Source organism: Kwoniella mangroviensis, assembly GCF_000507465.2.
Source record: "Kwoniella mangroviensis CBS 8507 chromosome 1 map unlocalized Ctg01, whole genome shotgun sequence".
Lineage (NCBI taxonomy): Eukaryota > Fungi > Basidiomycota > Tremellomycetes > Tremellales > Cryptococcaceae > Kwoniella > Kwoniella mangrovensis.
In genome coordinates this window covers 11,498,679-11,516,177 of record NW_027062533.1, presented here as the reverse complement: position 1 = coordinate 11,516,177, position 17,499 = coordinate 11,498,679, and the positions used below count along the sequence as shown (strand labels likewise).

Below are 17,499 nucleotides of genomic sequence, written 5' to 3'. Positions count from 1 at the left end.
GGGCGATGGATCTGAAGATGTAAGCAAAGAGGCATGGCTTACAGCTTCGTTATCTGTGTCTTTCTTGATCTGTCTCAGCTATCGTATCGAATGGGTGCAGAATCTCCCAAAGAAAATCACTCTTATCGCCATTATAATTCTTTATTGATGAATATCTACCTTATATCACTATAATACAATTAATTACATGCTATATGCAAATCTACATAATCTATACGCCATCTTTCCAAGCTGCTTTCTCAGCTTTGACATTACCCTCTTTCTGTTTCTCTTGATCTCCCATGACCATCCCCTGGACACTCTCCAATTTACCTTGCAAACCTTCTTTGCTGGGTATAGGAATAGCAGCGATGGAGTCTGATGTAGCCTGTGTGTAGTCCCATTGAGCTTTCTCGGATTCTTTGTTACCCTCCGATTGTCGGGTTTGGTCAGATGTTATGTATCCCAAAGCGCTGTGAGAGAAAAGAAGATAATTAGCGCAAAGTCTAGGAGAGTCACTAAGCTATGGGGAAATGACCATATAGCTGTGCTTGATGATGATTATACACACATCCTATGATATGAAAAGAGAATGACTCACGATTTAGCTTTACCCACTCCTGAATCTATGGTAGCTTCCAAAGCTTTCTTATTCTTGGCTTCGTCAACTTGCAATTTACCTGACTGTTCTAGGTTTTTACCTGATTCCAAGATTGAGTCGCCTCCTAATGCTGATGGAATGATTGAAGCAACTGTCTACACAATCCGATACCAGCTGATCAACATGATTGAGGTATCAGGGAGAGGGACAGACTAACCTGTTGAGCTACGCCTGCTGCAGTGTATAATTGGCCAGTGACCTGAGAAGGTTCGCGTCTTTCTTCCTGAAATACCATGTTGGCTATCGTATTGTAGTGTTTTCTTTTAAATGAACTTCTGGGCTGGGAATAGGAAAAGCAGTGTCTGTTTGTGTAGGTATGAGAGATGGTCTTATATGTTGAGTCAAGAATGTCAACGGCCAACAATGCTTTGAATCTTGTTCGAAAGCTACTGCTCAGATCTGCTATGATGGATGTGACGTCATGCTGCTACAAGGTGACTGACCTCCACTTGAGATGTCCAGGTGATTCACAGGATTCAAACCCACGTAGACCAATCATCATCCATGTCTTTCTCATCACCATCAGAGCAACATCCATCTCTCTCGTCTCCCCAAGATCTGAATGGGTCAGACAGATGCTCTCCGGCTTACCAAGAGTAACATTACTGACAGGACGATTCCCACGAGCACTATACTCCACCATGTCGTCCACAACAAACCGACCAGCTCTATCTAGAGATTATCCATCATCCACCGCGGAACCTTCCAAGCTATTCAGATGGCCAGGAGGTGATTGGGAGTCTACCAAGGCGGTCAGAGAAGTACTGGAGGAGAACAATCGGGGGTATGATATTTACGAATCGGCGAGATGTAGGTGTACCCACTTTTTCCATCATTTTGTATTCAAGGCTGATTTTTTTGATTGACTTCTTGTTCAGTCGCACATAATCATTTCCCTCATTCTGCGCTTACTCGATATACCCTAGGAGCGCCAGCTCAGCTTATCAGGAATACCTGGACACTTGATCGACCTCATCTCGTATCGCTCGATCCTAACGACAAGAGTAGGAAAAAGGAAGAAGTCAAGGACGTTCCCGATAAGATCGAAAGTGCGAACTGGGGTGATGAGAGATATCTAGGTATGAAGGGGTAAGTTTGATCTTCCTGCTCGCCGTTTTGGACTTGAGATCTTCAGCGGGTATTGCGTACTGTCGAGAATGAACGAAAGATCATTTTGCTGATACGAGTACATGCTACAGTGCCTATGCTCGCTATCTTACTTTTTTCCATCAGGAGATTGCTAGGCTAGGTCCTTTAGAGACTCTGAATAAATACGTGTTTTCACCATCGGCAAACTGGGAGAGATGGAAGAACGTCAATGGCGAGGAGAATGAACCTCCCATGATGATCGATCGATTAGTTGGTGGTCTGTTCCATCCGTTCATTCATGTCGGATTTGGGCTGGAGTTCAACGATCGGGTGGTACTAGCTGAAGGGTAAGTCGCTCATGATACCGCAATTCAAGGGTATTCAATCTCACAAGAGCCATTGTTGCAAAATAACAGGCTAACATTGCTGTCTCACATCACATGTAGTCTCGCCGAAACCGCTATTCACTCTGACGAGCTGAACCTCCCCCTCATCACTCCGCAATACGCCCATGAGATCATCCATCCCTCACATCCAATCCCCGATCATCTCCGTAGACCCCCAAGGGAGGTTCCAGAATCTGAGGATTGTCTCTCCCCCGATTGCGCCAGAGAGCCTAGACTGGGCAGATCGTTGTTAGAGATATACTCTATCTTACTCCATTCCCCTGATTTGGCGCCTGTACCGTACGATGAGAACTCGAGTATCAATGACAGGATCAAATATGCTACTGAAGGTGGTAAGGCGGAAAACGTCAGGAAATTGGCTGAAGATTGGAGTCTGACTGATGAAGAGCTGAATGACGATAAGGATGGCTGGAAGAGGAAGTTCGAAGAAGTGGCGATATTGGTCACGCTCTTGGCTTGTGGGACGGGTAGAAAAGTAAAGGAGTTGAAGATTGATTTCTTCTTGGTGAGTTGGGTTTCTACTTTAGAGATGAATTAGGACAGACATGATCCCAATACAACGATCAGTTGATGGAGGCCATTCCCTAAGACCAGAAATCAAGAGATATTCAGCTGGCAACAATGCTAACACTTGATTGAATGTGTAGATGCACACCCTCACTTCATCTATCTTCGTACCCACCTACATGCCAATCCTGTCCATCCCCAATAGGAGATTGCTCCTAAAAGCATATTTATTGGTTCTTCTTAACACCGCAATAGCTAGGGGGCGACCTGCTATTGATCCAGAATTAATCATGTCATACGATCCATTCCCTGTAGCACCTGGATCAAAAGGACTAGTCAAGCCTCAAAGAGGCGCTGTGGTCGGATCACCTGATAAGAAGGACAGTAGAAATCCGTGGATGGGTATAGTAGAAAGTAGTTTGGCTTATCCCGGTGAGCACTCCACCTACCCGTTGATTTGGATTGATTGATGGCTGATAGTGGATTTGTAGACTCGCACGTACCTAAAGCTATCCGATCGCTCGTATATTTCGCAGAATTGTACGGATCGACCAGACCTGGATGTTTCATCGGCTCGTACCTCTCTGGAGGACAGACACACGAGACGATCCCTGGACTGGCTCAAGTGGATGGAACGGTATTTGTCAGAGCTGCTGGGGCGATCATGAATCAGATGGGATGGACTAGAGAAGGTCAAAACGAAGGAGATTGGGAGTTTAGTCCAGTGGGGTATGATGAGGTCTGGAAATGAGAATAAAAACGAAAGGTTGGAGAACAAAATAAGAGATTGGTATAATTCCTTGGCTATCGATAAAACTATCACAACCTAGAAAGAAAAGACTGACACCGATTTTTTAGTATGGCCTGGTGAGAAGAAATCCATGAGACAGATTGTTGTATTTTTTGGGAACAGACTCTCTCAACCTTGTACTATAGTATACAAGTTATCATTAATGATGTAGCCAAGGTGAACATGACCGTTTGTCTACCTTCTCGCACTTGTGCATTGCACTCGACAGAGTACGGTCAAATCTGGAGCCTGCCTTACTAGAGTGGGGCACGAGTACGAAGAACTTGAAAGTGTCTATGAAACTTTTAAAGCTCTGAATCAAGCTTGATGCAGCTCCAGCGAAAACGACACCACGATGTTAAAAGTTTTGCTTGTTCCTGCGTGTCATATGTACTGTATGATCATGTGTCAGTCTCAAACCCAACGGCCGTTGACTTGACACCCCCTTGGCGATAGTGCATGGTGGTCATCGTACTTCATCCACTCCAATGCAAACATGATGCACGTTGCAATTTCTCCATCAAAAACCAACAGAGATTGGTGTCTTTTGCTCAGCTCAGGCGTAACTTGTCATTACTCGTATGTAGTACAGTACTGGTAGTACTCCGGTGGCGGAACATATTCCGAAACGTCATACGAATGCAGTTAATGTAAAATCAATCGGTGACTTTTCGACTTTTGCAAGCCAAGCCACACTTTATCTTTTTCGCTCAATTAGATAATTTCATGAACGGGAAGGGAAGTCTAATTTATCTTTTTGGCGCGATGCGTCAGACCGGCTGGAGCTAAAGTATGATCAATCCCCTAATAATGCGATATGCCGCTCTCGACTTTAGGGTCAATTCATCATCAGTAGGTATACATATCGGGAAATGAGCAGCACCTGCTTGTACACTGAGAAGCCATAATCATTTTCGGAGTGGGAATCTCCTCATCATACATACGTACCGTACAATACGTACATTTACGATCCACTTGATCGGTTCGGCTGACCAAAGAAAGTGAAAAAGATCAACATTAATTAATTGCATTCATTGCGATACGAGTAAGTCAGAGATGATAGTTTTCTATTGGAGGTACTTTGTTGAAACGGCTAAGAAGGGGTTCAAACGAATACGAACATGAATACCTGATTCATTACTCTTAGTAGTGGTAACTCATTTGGCCCTGATCTAAATGATCACAATCACCTGGTTATTCACCTTACTCTCCCCTCATCATGAGGGTCGAACGGCAGTATGAAATGCGATCTAACAAAGATATAAACTCAGCATGTGAGACATCGAAATGAAGTCTGGCCTGCCTGTTCCTCTTCCTTCTTCCTGCATACTTTAGCTCATAACGATTATACGAGTAAATACAGTTTCCCAGTTTACATATATCTATCTATATACAGTATCTTATCATAACATTTCCGTCATCCTCTTCCCTTATTGGTATATATCTACATTCCTTCTACTTTTTAGATAAATTGGACTATACCATATCCGGACCAAGATCATCCTTATTTTCCACAATCTCGAGAAACCTAATCAATAAGAAATCATTTGATCTTACTTTCATTTGCTCAATATGGCTACCTCCAGCTCAAGCTACAGCAACATCCCTCGCTCACAATCATTAACCCACACTCCTTGTCCTCTCCAACTCACAAGTACACCAGTCAGATCACAAAGTGTATCCACAGGTAACAGTGGTTCAATCAAGTCTGAAAGGAGATTGTCAAGGAAATTACCTCCGGCATGGACAGAGAGTTTAGAGAACCTAGCTCGAACCTCACCTCCAACAAGTACAAGATCAATTGATAATTTTTCTATCTCTATTTCACCCATGTCTAAGACATCTCAATTACCTATCCCTGAATTAGAAGATTCGGTCACTACCCAAATCGGTGGTAATGGTGATTCCAATGAAAATCAAGCAAGACCATATGTTTTGGATGTAGATACTCCACAACAGCCGATGATCGACAAATCAGCATCCTCATTTTCATCTGGATCCACCTCAGCGATGGCAAACAATCATGGCTCAAGCAAAAGTACAAAAACGATTCATCCTACTTCGATCTCTATGACAAATCAACAAACTCATTCTTCTTCTTCATCATCTTCTACATCGCAATCAGTCAATATGGGATTTCTCAAATCATCATCATCTTCTAGATCCGATATCCTTCTTACTCCCCAATACCATACAAGCAAGTTGCGCGATAGGGGTTCGATCGATTCTACCAATACAACCTCATCTTATGCTACAGGTTTTGGTTCATCTCGTCGAAGGCGAAGGGATGGATGTGGTAGTGCATCATGTGAAACTTGGTCATTATTCGATGAAGTGAAATTTGAAGATTCTTCATCTACCAAATCCAAATCAACAGGTAAGAAATCTGAAAAGAAACCCAAAGAAACATCTAAAGAGAAAAAAGAAAGGATCAACCAGGAGAAGTTGTTATTCGATGAAGATAGGTTACCAACGCAGAAGATGTTATTTGAAGCTAGTTTGATGGAAGTTGTTGATGATAAAGGAAAGAAAGTGAGATTTGGAGATTTGGTGAGGAATCGAAAGACTATAGTGATTTTCATTAGACATTGTAAGTCACCCTGTCATTGTTCTTGTGATTCTACTGTCTGGATCTTTGACAATAAAGCTAATTTTGAACATATGATCAGGGTACTGTCCACTTTGCGCACAATACATGAATTCGATCCTCGCCGAAGTGAGCTTGGATGCGTTAGAAGAGGCCAATACAGATTTGATCATCATTGGTAATGGGTCTGATAAGATGTTGGATGGATATAGGAGTAAGTTGTACAAGAGCTTTCAATTCGATCGATTTCCCAACAACTGATGTCTCGGTTTTTGATCAGATAAATCGTTCCGATGTCCATTCAAGATGTACACCGACCCGACCCTCGCTTTATACCGAGCTTTGGGTCTTACTCGTCAAACGGGTGATGGAGGAGATAACGATTCCAAGGGTGATTATCTAGTCCAATCAGCGATGGAATCTACCGTTCAAACCGTCAAGCGGGCCACCAAGATGCCATTGAGGAATCCAGGTCATTTCACTCAATTAGGTGGTGAATTCATATTTGATGGGACATTGAATTGTCTATTCACACATCGAATGACTACCACGAGATCACATAAACCCATTAGGGATATTTGCGAAGAAGCTGGTGTCAGATTGGAATTTATACATTACGAACCGGGATTACCCCCTCCACCCGTACATAGACATTCCTTCTTCGGTATCAACAAACCACACCAACAGCAAGTGGGATTGGAAGGTGATGATTGGCAGATGGAGAGGGATCAAACGATCAATCGGATCAAAGCTCTCAAAGCTGCTAGAAGAGCTAATCCAGCGATCGATCTCCAAGATACGAGATCCAGAGTTGTAGATCATGTGAAGATCGTGGGTCAGGATTTGGATGAACGTGAGGATGAGGTGGTATTGGGTTTCAGTGCGTTAGGAATTGCTACGTAGATATTCGAATTCTTCCGTGGTTTCTATTGAGTATAGCTTGTATATGATTGATGTTTGAAGGTGTTGGACTTCGTTATACTATGCTAGTTGTTTTGTTGTATGCAATATAATCTGATCAGTCAATGAGTACTAGCCATTGACATAATGGTATAGAAAGGCGTGTCAGTAGAAATATGAAACAATCTCAGGTAAGGAAGGCTCCAGCCGATTATGCACCAGGCAGCTCGACACTGTCTGCTAACCGTTGTGGGCGAATCCTTTCGTTTTCTCCTAGGACAGAAGATGCTATGTGAGGTATGGGGTATTTAGTGATACATGGAGGATATATGCAGTGTAAGGCTTCTTGATCATCGATAGATATACTACGCTTTGGGTCCTTGACCACCTGGTATAAGCTGTGAAGATAAGTCAACATGAGCTGATCGAAAAATAGTGAAATCAATGTAAGCTCCACTTACCATTGCTATATTATTTCCATTTAACAGTGTCTGACCTAATTCGGTTTCTGTTATACCTTCTGGTGTGACCTCGCTATAATAAAGTATCAGCATGACGAGCATACCGCAACCACATGGGTAATGGGAGGTCAACTTGAGGATAAATCTCAGGTCTAGCCATATAGTGAGGAATGACGAAGAACGGCGACAATGACTCACTACTCCTTCACATCCTTCAATACCATGTCTACATGTCAATGCATCATCAGCTTACCGCTTCTTCACATTTGAAGCTTGACATTGGAAGAAAGGTTGATACTCACTAACATAATCATCGAAGCCCATCAACGTCCCCGTGAACTCCCTCTCGTTCTTCATGAGCACCCATATTGGTGATCCGATACATCGATCGACCAGCTCGAGGGGTAAGATTGTGCTTGCCATTTTGTCCTGATAGTAGCGATCTACTGTAAGCTGAAGGTATGAAGCAGCAGAGGATGTGGTTAAATTGGTCTAACAGTTCGCAAAGAGATGAAACCCCTCTTCGAGATGTGGGACGGAATCAAATATCCACGTGTATCGAGTTATTTGCCCCGCGTCTGCTTGAATGTCAAATGACGGACAATGCAACCTTGATGAGGACGAGGTCCTTGCTGATGATGAGTATATACATATCAGTATTGACTGACAAGAAATCACACCCTGGCCCATAGAATCGCAAGTCTAGTTGGGGATTGCTGGCTTTAGACAGGAGCGTGCCCCTTTCCCAATGACCAACAGTCGACCAGTCTTCGGCGGGATGTTCGACATGATGCGACGCAATGCGCCTTCGCAGCAGCAAGCTCCGGGAGAAGGTAATGTCGGACAAGGGCAAGAACAAGGACAAGGCCAAGGACAGCCTCAGCAAGCTGGTGTAGGGAGAGGTGTAGGTCAAGGACCCGATCAAGCTCGTGGTGGACCTGGACAGCCCGCACCTCCCATATTGACTAGACCAAGAGCACCCGCATTGTTACCTCTGAAACGAGATGGTTTCGAGGATAATGTGGGAGGAGCGCCTTCAGGACAGGATAGTATTACTCTGGGTCAGTTGAAGGCTCATGCAGCTGCTATGGAGAGGAAACATAAGGTAGGTCGCTCCATCGTGCTACCTGCGTTGTAATGCCTATACTGAAAGAACCCTTTCCACATTTTGCCTCACAGACCCAACTTTTCGATTATCGATATGATGATACAGATACTTTGATGAATGAACTGCAAGAGTTTTACCCTTATGTGGAAATGGCACATATAGCAAAGCAGCCTGAAAAGTTCAAGGGATCTTTCGATGGTGGTGGGTTTGGCCTGCTTACACTGATCCCCGCACTGTGTAACGTGCTTTCACTGATAGTTGTCATTATCTTGCTCAGATTGGACCGAAGCTCCTCTGAAGAAGCGTAAAGAGTATATTGAGCTGCAGCTAGAGTACCTGGAGAGTCCGGTCCATGATACCAGGCGAGCTGCTCAAGGTAGACTATTGTATCTCTTGCAAGGTATGTCAGATTGGTCGCAAAGGATTGAAGCCTTTAGCTGATGGGCAAATATAGGTACTTTCGCCGAAACAACCTCGCCGGAAATGCAACTTCATTGGGTAATAGAGAATGCGAAAGCGATCAGAGCTGTTGATGGTGTGTCTACTATAGTGGTTGGACTGACAGATGCCGCTAGAAAGTATACCGCTTCAGCGTGAGTTACATCGCAAACAACCGTGAAGCCGTCCCAGGAACGGTACTGATTGGATTCTATTCTATTGCAGAGACGATAAACCCCAATCATCAAGTGCACCTCCTGGGACTGTACCAGCTCAGGTAGATCCGTACGATGATCGAAGTGCGGAACTCATGGATCTGCTTGGGATGCTGTACTTCATAGTGGAAGTTTTTAGGACGGACGAGGCTTTTGGTGACGAGCTGAGTGAGTGTTCAAATGTGAAAGGATGTGCTATAGACAGTTTTCGAAGTACTGATCTTGATCTCCTTCATCAGTGGCTATGTCTCCACCTTTACCACTTGTACTATTCCAAATGGTTGCTTCACTGAAGGACAGACTACCAAAGGGTTATCCGGTCAAGAAGGTCTTGTTGTTGCTCTGGAAGACCTTATTAGCATGTCTGGGAGGTATGAAGGAAGTCAGTAAAGCTAGAGCGTTGAGTAGGGAACTGGCTGGACTGCCAGTGGAAAACAAAAGTGAGCGGTCGTCAGGTCTGATGCCATTGATGAGCTTACGGTTGATTGACACCCTCTATCGATTGCAGACTTCACCAAAGCTACGCCTGTAGACATATCAACTTGGCGACGCGATACTGCTGTCAAATATCCTACTTTCGCTCCTCCTCCTTCGGTAGTCGCAGGGGTATCAAACGACAAGCTTGCTGAAGGAATCAAACCCATCCCCGCTCGACCAAATTATCATTCAACCGAAATCCCTGTATCGCAACCGCGGCAGCAGTCCACTTGCGCATCAGCTACCTCGGCGCCCTTACCAGGTACACCAGCACCTTCGCCACCGCCATCACCCAGACCAAAGAAACAACAATATCAGACTGATCCTACTCGTCCCTTCGTATTTCCTTACTCACGTGCATCGGCGATAGCCCCGACGAGCTTGGTTCCCTTCGCGATATCCGAAGCGGATAAGCTATATCATCGACATGAGTATATATCATTGGGATTGTATCAGTTATGGCAGACTAGAGAAGAATGTATGCGCGAGGAGAGGGGTTTGGGCAAGAGCGGTTTGATAGGGTTCACCACTTCCAAATGGGATGAAGATGAGGATGAAGAGAGTGAAGAAGCCATGAGAAGAGAATGGAAATATGAAGAAGAGGAAATGGACGCTATCAGTCAAGGAAATAAGGAGGATGCCAGATTGGCGAGGGAGAAGAAGGCTGCTGCCAGGAGATTGCATCGTGTTGATATTATTTATGTGAGTCGGCCCTTCTTATGGTGAATCGTGAACAGGAGATGTTTTAGCTGAGGCGATCTATCTGGGACATGATATAGAAAAACACATTACCTATACAGCAGAGTTGTGTGATAGTTCTTCTAAAACTGTTATTGGCAACAGTGACCAGCCCAGGGGCTACAGGTGTAAATCTAGCGACGGGAATGCCACAAGGTGTTGCTTCGCCTACTCAAGAAGTACCTCGTAAGTCAACTTCCCCTCAGTTCCAAACGATCCTTCTGTCATTGCAATTGATCGCCTCATTGACTATCATATTTCTCTCTACGCAGCCGCCGAAGAGAACGTCCCTCCTCGAACTAAAGAAGAAATAGATATCGCTCGACATCGCGAGATCACCTCCAAAGCCGTCTCAGCTATTCTCCTGCTACTCTTGAAGTGGTTCAAAGCATCTCGTGCGTGCATCTCATCGTAAGGGGACCACACTGATTCCCCCTGGACTTGTTTGATACAGATATTCTCAAATTCCATTACTTCGCTCAACTGCTTTTCGACTCGAATTGCGCTTTACTAGTTTTGAAGATGTTTGGCCTAACGGATTTACTGAATATTGTACAGACTAAAAATGAAGTGGAGGACTCGAAGTGAGTGCTCATGGATTCAAAATTCCTTTGTGCTTTGATTATGCTAAGTGAAGCTCATATTTCCTGTTCACAGCTTTTTCCGATACTGTCACCTCAACTGCTCGAAATCGCCCCCTTCCCCTGAAGACGATCTGCTCTTACGCCAGCCAACCAAGCAATCACCACCGCTAGCTTCGAATGCGGATACTCTTCAAAACAACGTGCCGGGAGCGACTGAAGGAGAGGTCGAACTGATTAGTGAATACTCATGGAGGAATTTCTTCTCTACTATCAATTTCTTGAAGATATTGCAAAAGATTACAAAACATAGGTCGCATAGGACATACATGTTGACTACCTACAAGAGTTCGGTGAGTCTCAAACGAACTGTCTTCATACATAAGCTGATGGAGGATTGGAATGGTTGTTGTTCATAGCAAATACTGAAACGAATGTTGAAAGTGAATCATCCGATGCTCCAATTGCAGATACTGAAATTGATAAAGAGTCAGATGCCTTGGTGTGGGCGAAAATGGAGGCAAAGTGAGTCTAATGTACTCGTCCATGGGATGGTGGTGACTGACTTGAGTGCTTGTAGCCAACATGAAAGTCATAACGTCTATCTATCTGAACTGTCGACCTGAATTGCGGGATGATTGGCTTGCTGGTACCGATCAGGATAACGAGTTGGAAGACGCTTTGGTGAGGATTCTATAAAAGCAAGCACAAGGTTCAAATGCTGATATGTTTTCTTGTACCATTTAGCCTCAAGAATACGCTTTACGATCGTTAGTCCAGTTTTACAACAAACGACATTATTCGGCACATTTAGCTTCCTTGCCATCACCCGAACCCTCTCACAAACGATCCAATTCTACATCGGCTGTCACTCTAGAAGATCCCGCACTTCATCATGTTCACGGTCATGTACCTCACGGGGCACCTCATCCAAGGACAGCCTCAACTGGAGAATCCGATGTTTTCCCTCCGAGAAAGAGTCTTAACCATACTGGAGCGGAGTTACCGTACAACCCAGATGGTATGATTGAATTCTGGTTACACGAGTATGAAGATGTCCTCGGAGAGGTATTTGGTGGAGATATCATGGAACATTCTAATGAGGTTTGGGATGAATTCGGTTTATCTCATCCTATCAACACGAACGCGAACCTTCGTTCGGAAAGTAATCCGGATGAGAATGATGATGAAATCATTGTTGGACCCCACGCGGCGGACAGAGATGATAGAGCTTGGAATAGGTTGACTGAAATCATGCGTTCTGGTGCTGGTACCGGTGATAGACAAGATGAAGAGATTAGTGATTCTGAGAGTGTAGTCAGTGTAGGTGAATTAGGTGAAGATGCTAGATTGGGTGGAGCAACCTTCGATATCGATACTGGTAAGAACTCGGATCAAGATCGCGATGAGGATCAGGATGAAAAGCAGAGAGATGAAGATGAAGATGAAGAGAGAGAAAGGGATAAAGAGAGGAATTTATCGATAGGTGGTCCAGGAGGTAGAGTACGTAGAAAATCAGGTGCAGGTGAAAATACTTGGGAGGTGAGATCAGACATTATACTCCTCGCTGATAGTGCAGTATGGTTCCAACGACTGACCTGATGATTTCGGTGGGTTTAGCACATGTCACCTACTTTAGCTTTGTTACCGCGTTCACCCGCCGAGAGACGACGTTCGTCCTCTGGAGGAGGTGGATCACCCCTTCGTCCGGTCATTCCTGGTAAACCCCACGAGGTGATTTTGGGTCTGGGTGAAGATGTATTTGATGATGAAGATGAGATTGATACGCGTGGTCCAATGCCTATTAGGTCTAACACGAGGGATTTGGAAGAAAGAGAAGGAGGTGCGGTTGATGAAGTTGAATATACCTACGGGGAGTGAGGTCCTAAGTATAGATACTGTAGATATATTGAATATGATTCTAATGATCTCGATGTACTGTAGCTGCATTATACGAATGATCTTATCACTGTATATATACATCTTTGATCTTCAGGAGAATGTCGATCATGTCATCATCAACCGACATGTGGAAATCATCATGACACAGTACAAGAGGTTAGAAAATGTACAATAAGATGTAATTGAATCTCGACCAAGCAGTTTTTCATTACGAATTATTCATCAAATAGCATAAGCATAAGTTTGAGCGTGGGGTAGCGTTGCGATAAGCAGGATATGATATGAAAGATATGTTAATTAAATTGTGTGTAATATCACAAATATTATATATATATGATAAGTATGAGTATCAAAGTGATTTTACCAATTCGAGTAAGCTGCTCGAATAGGACTGCAGTCAAGAACAACCAATTATTTACTTGTGTAGTCACATTTCATGGATTGTATCAAACAATTGACAGGTAGCACGGAAACGATTAATGACCTTGTTGTTGGGCTTTCAACAACGCAGCTTGTTTTTCATTCGCAGCCTATTTCCCAATTTAACAATATATCAGTATACTGTGTGTACAGACCAAACAGAGTAATAAGAATATCACTCACCTGAGAGATAGTCAGATAAGCTCTAGTTGGTGAAGGTTGATGATCTTCCACTGTCAATGCCATAGCTCTCTTTGAATCTATCGATAATCCACCTGCTTTACCTTCCAGTCCGGTCAGATTCTGATTAGAACCGTTGGAACTCGTATTGGTAGGTTCACCTTTCTCGGTCCATTCGAAGAATGTTGACATTAGGTTTAGGAACTGTTCGTTGAGAGTTGAGATGAGGCAGTTATTGTCATTGTTGATATAGTATTTCGAGATTACGAGTGAAGAGAGAAAAGGGAAGGAGTGAAGTGATACATCATATGAGCGAGATGACGGATGATCGATTAGAAGCAGAATTTGTTTCGTTGAAAGATGGCGATCGAGATGATAATGAAAGATTATCAATATTGTCAGCTTGAAGTCTTGCTTTACAATTATTACTATACTGTTTCACAAAGATAGATTTAGGATTGAGACTCAAACTTGAATCAATGTTCAGGTCTAAAGTTGTCGTTGAGGGATTATAATTGAATGGAAAATCGCTTACACGTTCAGTTTTGCAGAACTACCAAATGAATACACTCAATGTTAGTCGACTTGTCTTTCATTCGGTACTCTGATGGGCGAGAGGGACGTCCAATACTCACTTTAGGTACTGAATCAGTTGCCATCAATCTGAATATATACACTTGAATCCTCTCATACAATTTGACCATAGTTTGCAATTGACTGGCATGTAATGTATTTCCGATACCAGGTTCTATACGACCTTTAACACCTGCATCTTTATCTGCAGTTATCTGATTCATGTATCCGATCAACTCTGCTCTGAGAGTATGATCGATATTCAGTTCACATGGTGAGGCAGGTGCGAGGTAGGCTAAAATATCAAAATCAATCATCAACAACTCTTCAGATTTCTTTGTTGGTTATGAGCATAATCAAAATACAGAGAGAGGAAAACCCACTATTATAAATGACGAAAGCCATAGCTATCAGATCCTGTTGATGTTTCTCCATCGCCGCATGACCAGTCGTTTTACTATTCTTATTCGAACCTGGAGTAGCTATCGCCGACGAAGTAGTTTGAAACCTCCTTTTGAAATCCTGTACGTCCAACCAGAAACTCAAGTTCTCTTCGCAGAAGTTCGCCCTAAGGAACTCTCTAAACAAACTTCGGAGGGCAGGTTCTTCCAAGATCTGTTTGAGTCTTGCCGTATGTGAATCTTTCACATGGTTATCTCCACCTGGTACACCGGAAATATCGAAATCGGCTCTTAACCTATCCGAGAGAGAGTTCCGCCTTTGTATCTGACTTGGAGCAGGTGTTTCACTAGAAGATCTACCTTTGGTGTTACTGTTACTATGGTTCAAGGAACTGGTGGACTCTTGAGCATGTAAGTTGGGCTTCGAGCTTGATGCATTAGGGTCAGAATGGGGTTTACCGGAATCGAACCATTTAGCAACTTGGATGCCTTCCTTGGTGAATTTGTAAATGGCTTTTTCAGTTGCACGGAATTCTGCCTCTTGCTATACACCATATAAAAACAACATATATCAGCTGACTGATGACCAGTACAAATATAAGTTGGATCATGAGATAGATAGTACCTACCATAGCTGCACCGGCTCCTCCTCCTGCACCACCCTGTCTAACAGTAACCACCAAGCTATTCTCTTTTGATTTCCCCTTATCACTGACCAAAGTGATGAAGCCATATCTGACAAATTGACCTAATATCTCAGCAGCCTCGTCTGTTCCAGTTGCCGAAGTATAGTCTAATATCCAATCGACAGCCATCTGAGCGGGAAACTGATAATCATCCGAATTGGATCCACTTGCATTTTTCAAATTCATATTCGATATCTTTCTCACTATCATTCCATCGGATCTTTCAAAGGTTTCACCAGGAGGTAGAGGAGGTGATTTCATATAAAATCTTGAATTTCTGTGGGCCTGAATTTCATCATCAGACATTTTCGTAAGGTTGGGTTCTTTTCCTGCGAATCTTCTGAAGAGAACCTCTATCACTCCTCGTGTAATTATAAACTCGTCGTCCACGGACCGCCTTTCGAGGTGTAGCAACTTCATACAGATGGGTTGAGTCGCGAAGATCTTGATTAGGTGATCAGCCGAGATACCATTTTTAGTGACGAATCTTTCCAAGATATGTAATCCTTTGGCAGTCAACATGTAAATCCCACGTTCCTTGAATGATACGGTATCGAGATCGGTCGCATTTTCAATCAGGTGGGAATCCATGAAATGTTGACATATGGCTTTGGCCATTTCCCTTGACATGGAAAAAGTGGTGGTGGTAGTAGTCGTGATGATACGTGTGGGATCCTTTGGATCAGCTGCACGTTGCGACTGGGAGAATTTGAGGGAGGAAAGGTTGGAACAGGCGTCATCTCTTTATAGCCAAGATGCAAGCGTTAGCTGAACGTTATAGTCGACTCATCTAGAGGTAACAATGCTCACGTAGTGAAACTGTTGGGATACGATTTGAAGAAATTCCTGTGTGTCTCGAATTCAAGTGAGACGACAAGGGTACAGAAGAGGTCGTGGGTATCCTGTGAGATGTGATCAGTACATAGACCAGGCAATGCGTGACACCTCGCTGACTCACCTTGACAAAAGGTCGACCTCTTTTGGTGGTCTTCATCAAATGTGAATTGGACGAGTTCGACATTGTAGGTCGTCTGTGAAGATTGAATGACTAGTATAAGGTGGCAACGAGGAGTTTGGCCACGAGTTTGAGGGGAAGACAGTCACCAGTGAAGGGGGAAGAAACAGGAGTTATGAACTAGAATGAAGAGCTAGAATGATATGTGACTGTATTTTATAGGTGATTGGTATTGTGTAAGTGATACAGTCGATAGGTCGATGAACAGTTGAGTAGATGGTGATGTGCGTTGATGAGGCGTAGACAGATGTTTTGTTGGAGTGAGAGAATGGAAAGTGAAGACGAAAAGTCGTGTCCGGGTAAAGGTGAAAGGGCAGTGTATTCTGTAGCCTTTAGTGTGTATGGTAGATGTTTGATGGTGGATCTTTCGGGGTTGAGGAGGAGAAGGGATACGATGAGGGAGGATGAGACACTTTGTGTGTTGTGAGGTATGTGAAATCTGTTTCAGCGTCGCTGCGCTGGGATGGGATGAGACGGACTTTGACCGAAGATCAAAGCGTTGCTAATGGAGTGAGGTAGGTGGGTATCTGTGTAGTCCAAAGGTGGAATGGTCAATGATGGCGTACTGTTAAAGTGGTACCATCAAGTTTCATGGAGATGTTTGAGGGGATAGGACAGCTGATATATATGACTCACATGGATTGGAGGATCAACTCCTGATGACCCTTCTCTTCTTCAACTATCTATCCCAATGCTGAATTGACTCAGGAAGGAAACACAACTGTTGTAGAACACGCATCAGCGATCAATATATCAACGATCAATGTCATACATTCAAACCATTGGAGTATTGTCATGTCTTGTCCACTTCATCCCATCTCATCTTAACAAATTCCACTTACGGAGGTACAATCTCCAGTATATTCATATAATCTCTACTGTACTCGTATCCCACTCCGCTTGATCAAAGGTATGCAAGAGGGGAGAGATTGATCGTTCCTTTGTACCTTTCCAGCACGAGACCTCTAGTGTGTGTGTGTGTGTGTGCAGATGCGCACTGGTCGTTGAGCAGATTGTTTGGGTTAAGAATGTGATGAGATGGTGATGTGATATTGTTGCAACATTTGGGATGGATCGACCTTCCAACCTCTTATCTAAATCGACTTGATCGTGAGGTCCAACGTCCAAAAGTCGAAGGAAGGCAAGTATAAGGTGTAAAAGTTCTTCATCTTTGTGTATTGTATTCTTCTTATTGTTACAACATACATAACTGTACATACAACGAATATTTGAGGTAGCAGAAGAAAGCTGCTCTCAACTATCTCCATGACGAGAAGAGACAAAGAGTTTTAAGGTAGACAGGGATAGGGATAGGATGAAACCCCTTTACGTTTCATGTTTTCCTTTTTTTATTTGGACTCTACTCGTGTTCTCTTTGTTCGGT

The 17,499-nt window shown here is 43.5% G+C and overlaps 6 protein-coding genes across 6 annotated transcripts; 3 read left to right on the top strand and 3 right to left on the bottom strand.

Annotated features, from left to right (window-relative positions):
* Nucleotides 1–211: 211 nt before the first annotated feature.
* I203_104364 (uncharacterized protein) lies at nt 212–875 on the bottom strand (the record flags this gene model as incomplete). The annotated part of the gene is made up of 3 exons (XM_019144044.1): nt 212–452; nt 581–735; nt 798–875. 3 exons carry the CDS (start codon nt 873–875, stop codon nt 212–214), a joined length of 474 nt encoding a protein of 157 aa, XP_019007093.1.
* A 406-nt stretch (nt 876–1,281) lies between these two features.
* On the top strand, nt 1,282–3,394 carry I203_104363 (uncharacterized protein; the record flags this gene model as incomplete). The annotated part of the gene is made up of 6 exons (XM_065517519.1): nt 1,282–1,450; nt 1,519–1,729; nt 1,840–2,076; nt 2,176–2,641; nt 2,784–3,075; nt 3,135–3,394. 6 exons carry the CDS (start codon nt 1,282–1,284, stop codon nt 3,392–3,394), a joined length of 1,635 nt encoding a protein of 544 aa, XP_065374337.1.
* Nucleotides 3,395–5,005: 1,611 nt separating this feature from the next.
* I203_104362 (uncharacterized protein) lies at nt 5,006–6,923 on the top strand (the record flags this gene model as incomplete). Its single annotated transcript, XM_019144046.1, has 3 exons — nt 5,006–6,023; nt 6,103–6,234; nt 6,301–6,923. 3 exons carry the CDS (start codon nt 5,006–5,008, stop codon nt 6,921–6,923), a joined length of 1,773 nt encoding a protein of 590 aa, XP_019007095.1.
* A 362-nt stretch (nt 6,924–7,285) lies between these two features.
* Nucleotides 7,286–7,804, bottom strand: I203_104361 (uncharacterized protein; the record flags this gene model as incomplete). Its single annotated transcript, XM_019144047.1, has 4 exons — nt 7,286–7,318; nt 7,382–7,454; nt 7,580–7,607; nt 7,684–7,804. The coding sequence occupies 4 exons, from the start codon at nt 7,802–7,804 to the stop codon at nt 7,286–7,288; spliced, it is 255 nt and encodes an 84-aa protein (XP_019007096.1).
* Nucleotides 7,805–8,129: 325 nt separating this feature from the next.
* I203_104360 (uncharacterized protein) lies at nt 8,130–12,819 on the top strand (the record flags this gene model as incomplete). The annotated part of the gene is made up of 15 exons (XM_019144048.1): nt 8,130–8,486; nt 8,561–8,690; nt 8,767–8,889; nt 8,944–9,082; nt 9,153–9,310; nt 9,382–9,582; nt 9,651–10,321; nt 10,399–10,543; nt 10,630–10,752; nt 10,812–10,941; nt 11,015–11,291; nt 11,358–11,463; nt 11,519–11,622; nt 11,686–12,480; nt 12,559–12,819. 15 exons carry the CDS (start codon nt 8,130–8,132, stop codon nt 12,817–12,819), a joined length of 3,720 nt encoding a protein of 1,239 aa, XP_019007097.1.
* Nucleotides 12,820–13,316: 497 nt separating this feature from the next.
* I203_104359 (uncharacterized protein) lies at nt 13,317–16,121 on the bottom strand (the record flags this gene model as incomplete). Its single annotated transcript, XM_065517518.1, has 8 exons — nt 13,317–13,370; nt 13,444–13,644; nt 13,976–13,993; nt 14,076–14,308; nt 14,397–14,958; nt 15,044–15,842; nt 15,911–16,002; nt 16,059–16,121. The coding sequence occupies 8 exons, from the start codon at nt 16,119–16,121 to the stop codon at nt 13,317–13,319; spliced, it is 2,022 nt and encodes a 673-aa protein (XP_065374336.1).
* Nucleotides 16,122–17,499: the final 1,378 nt, after the last annotated feature.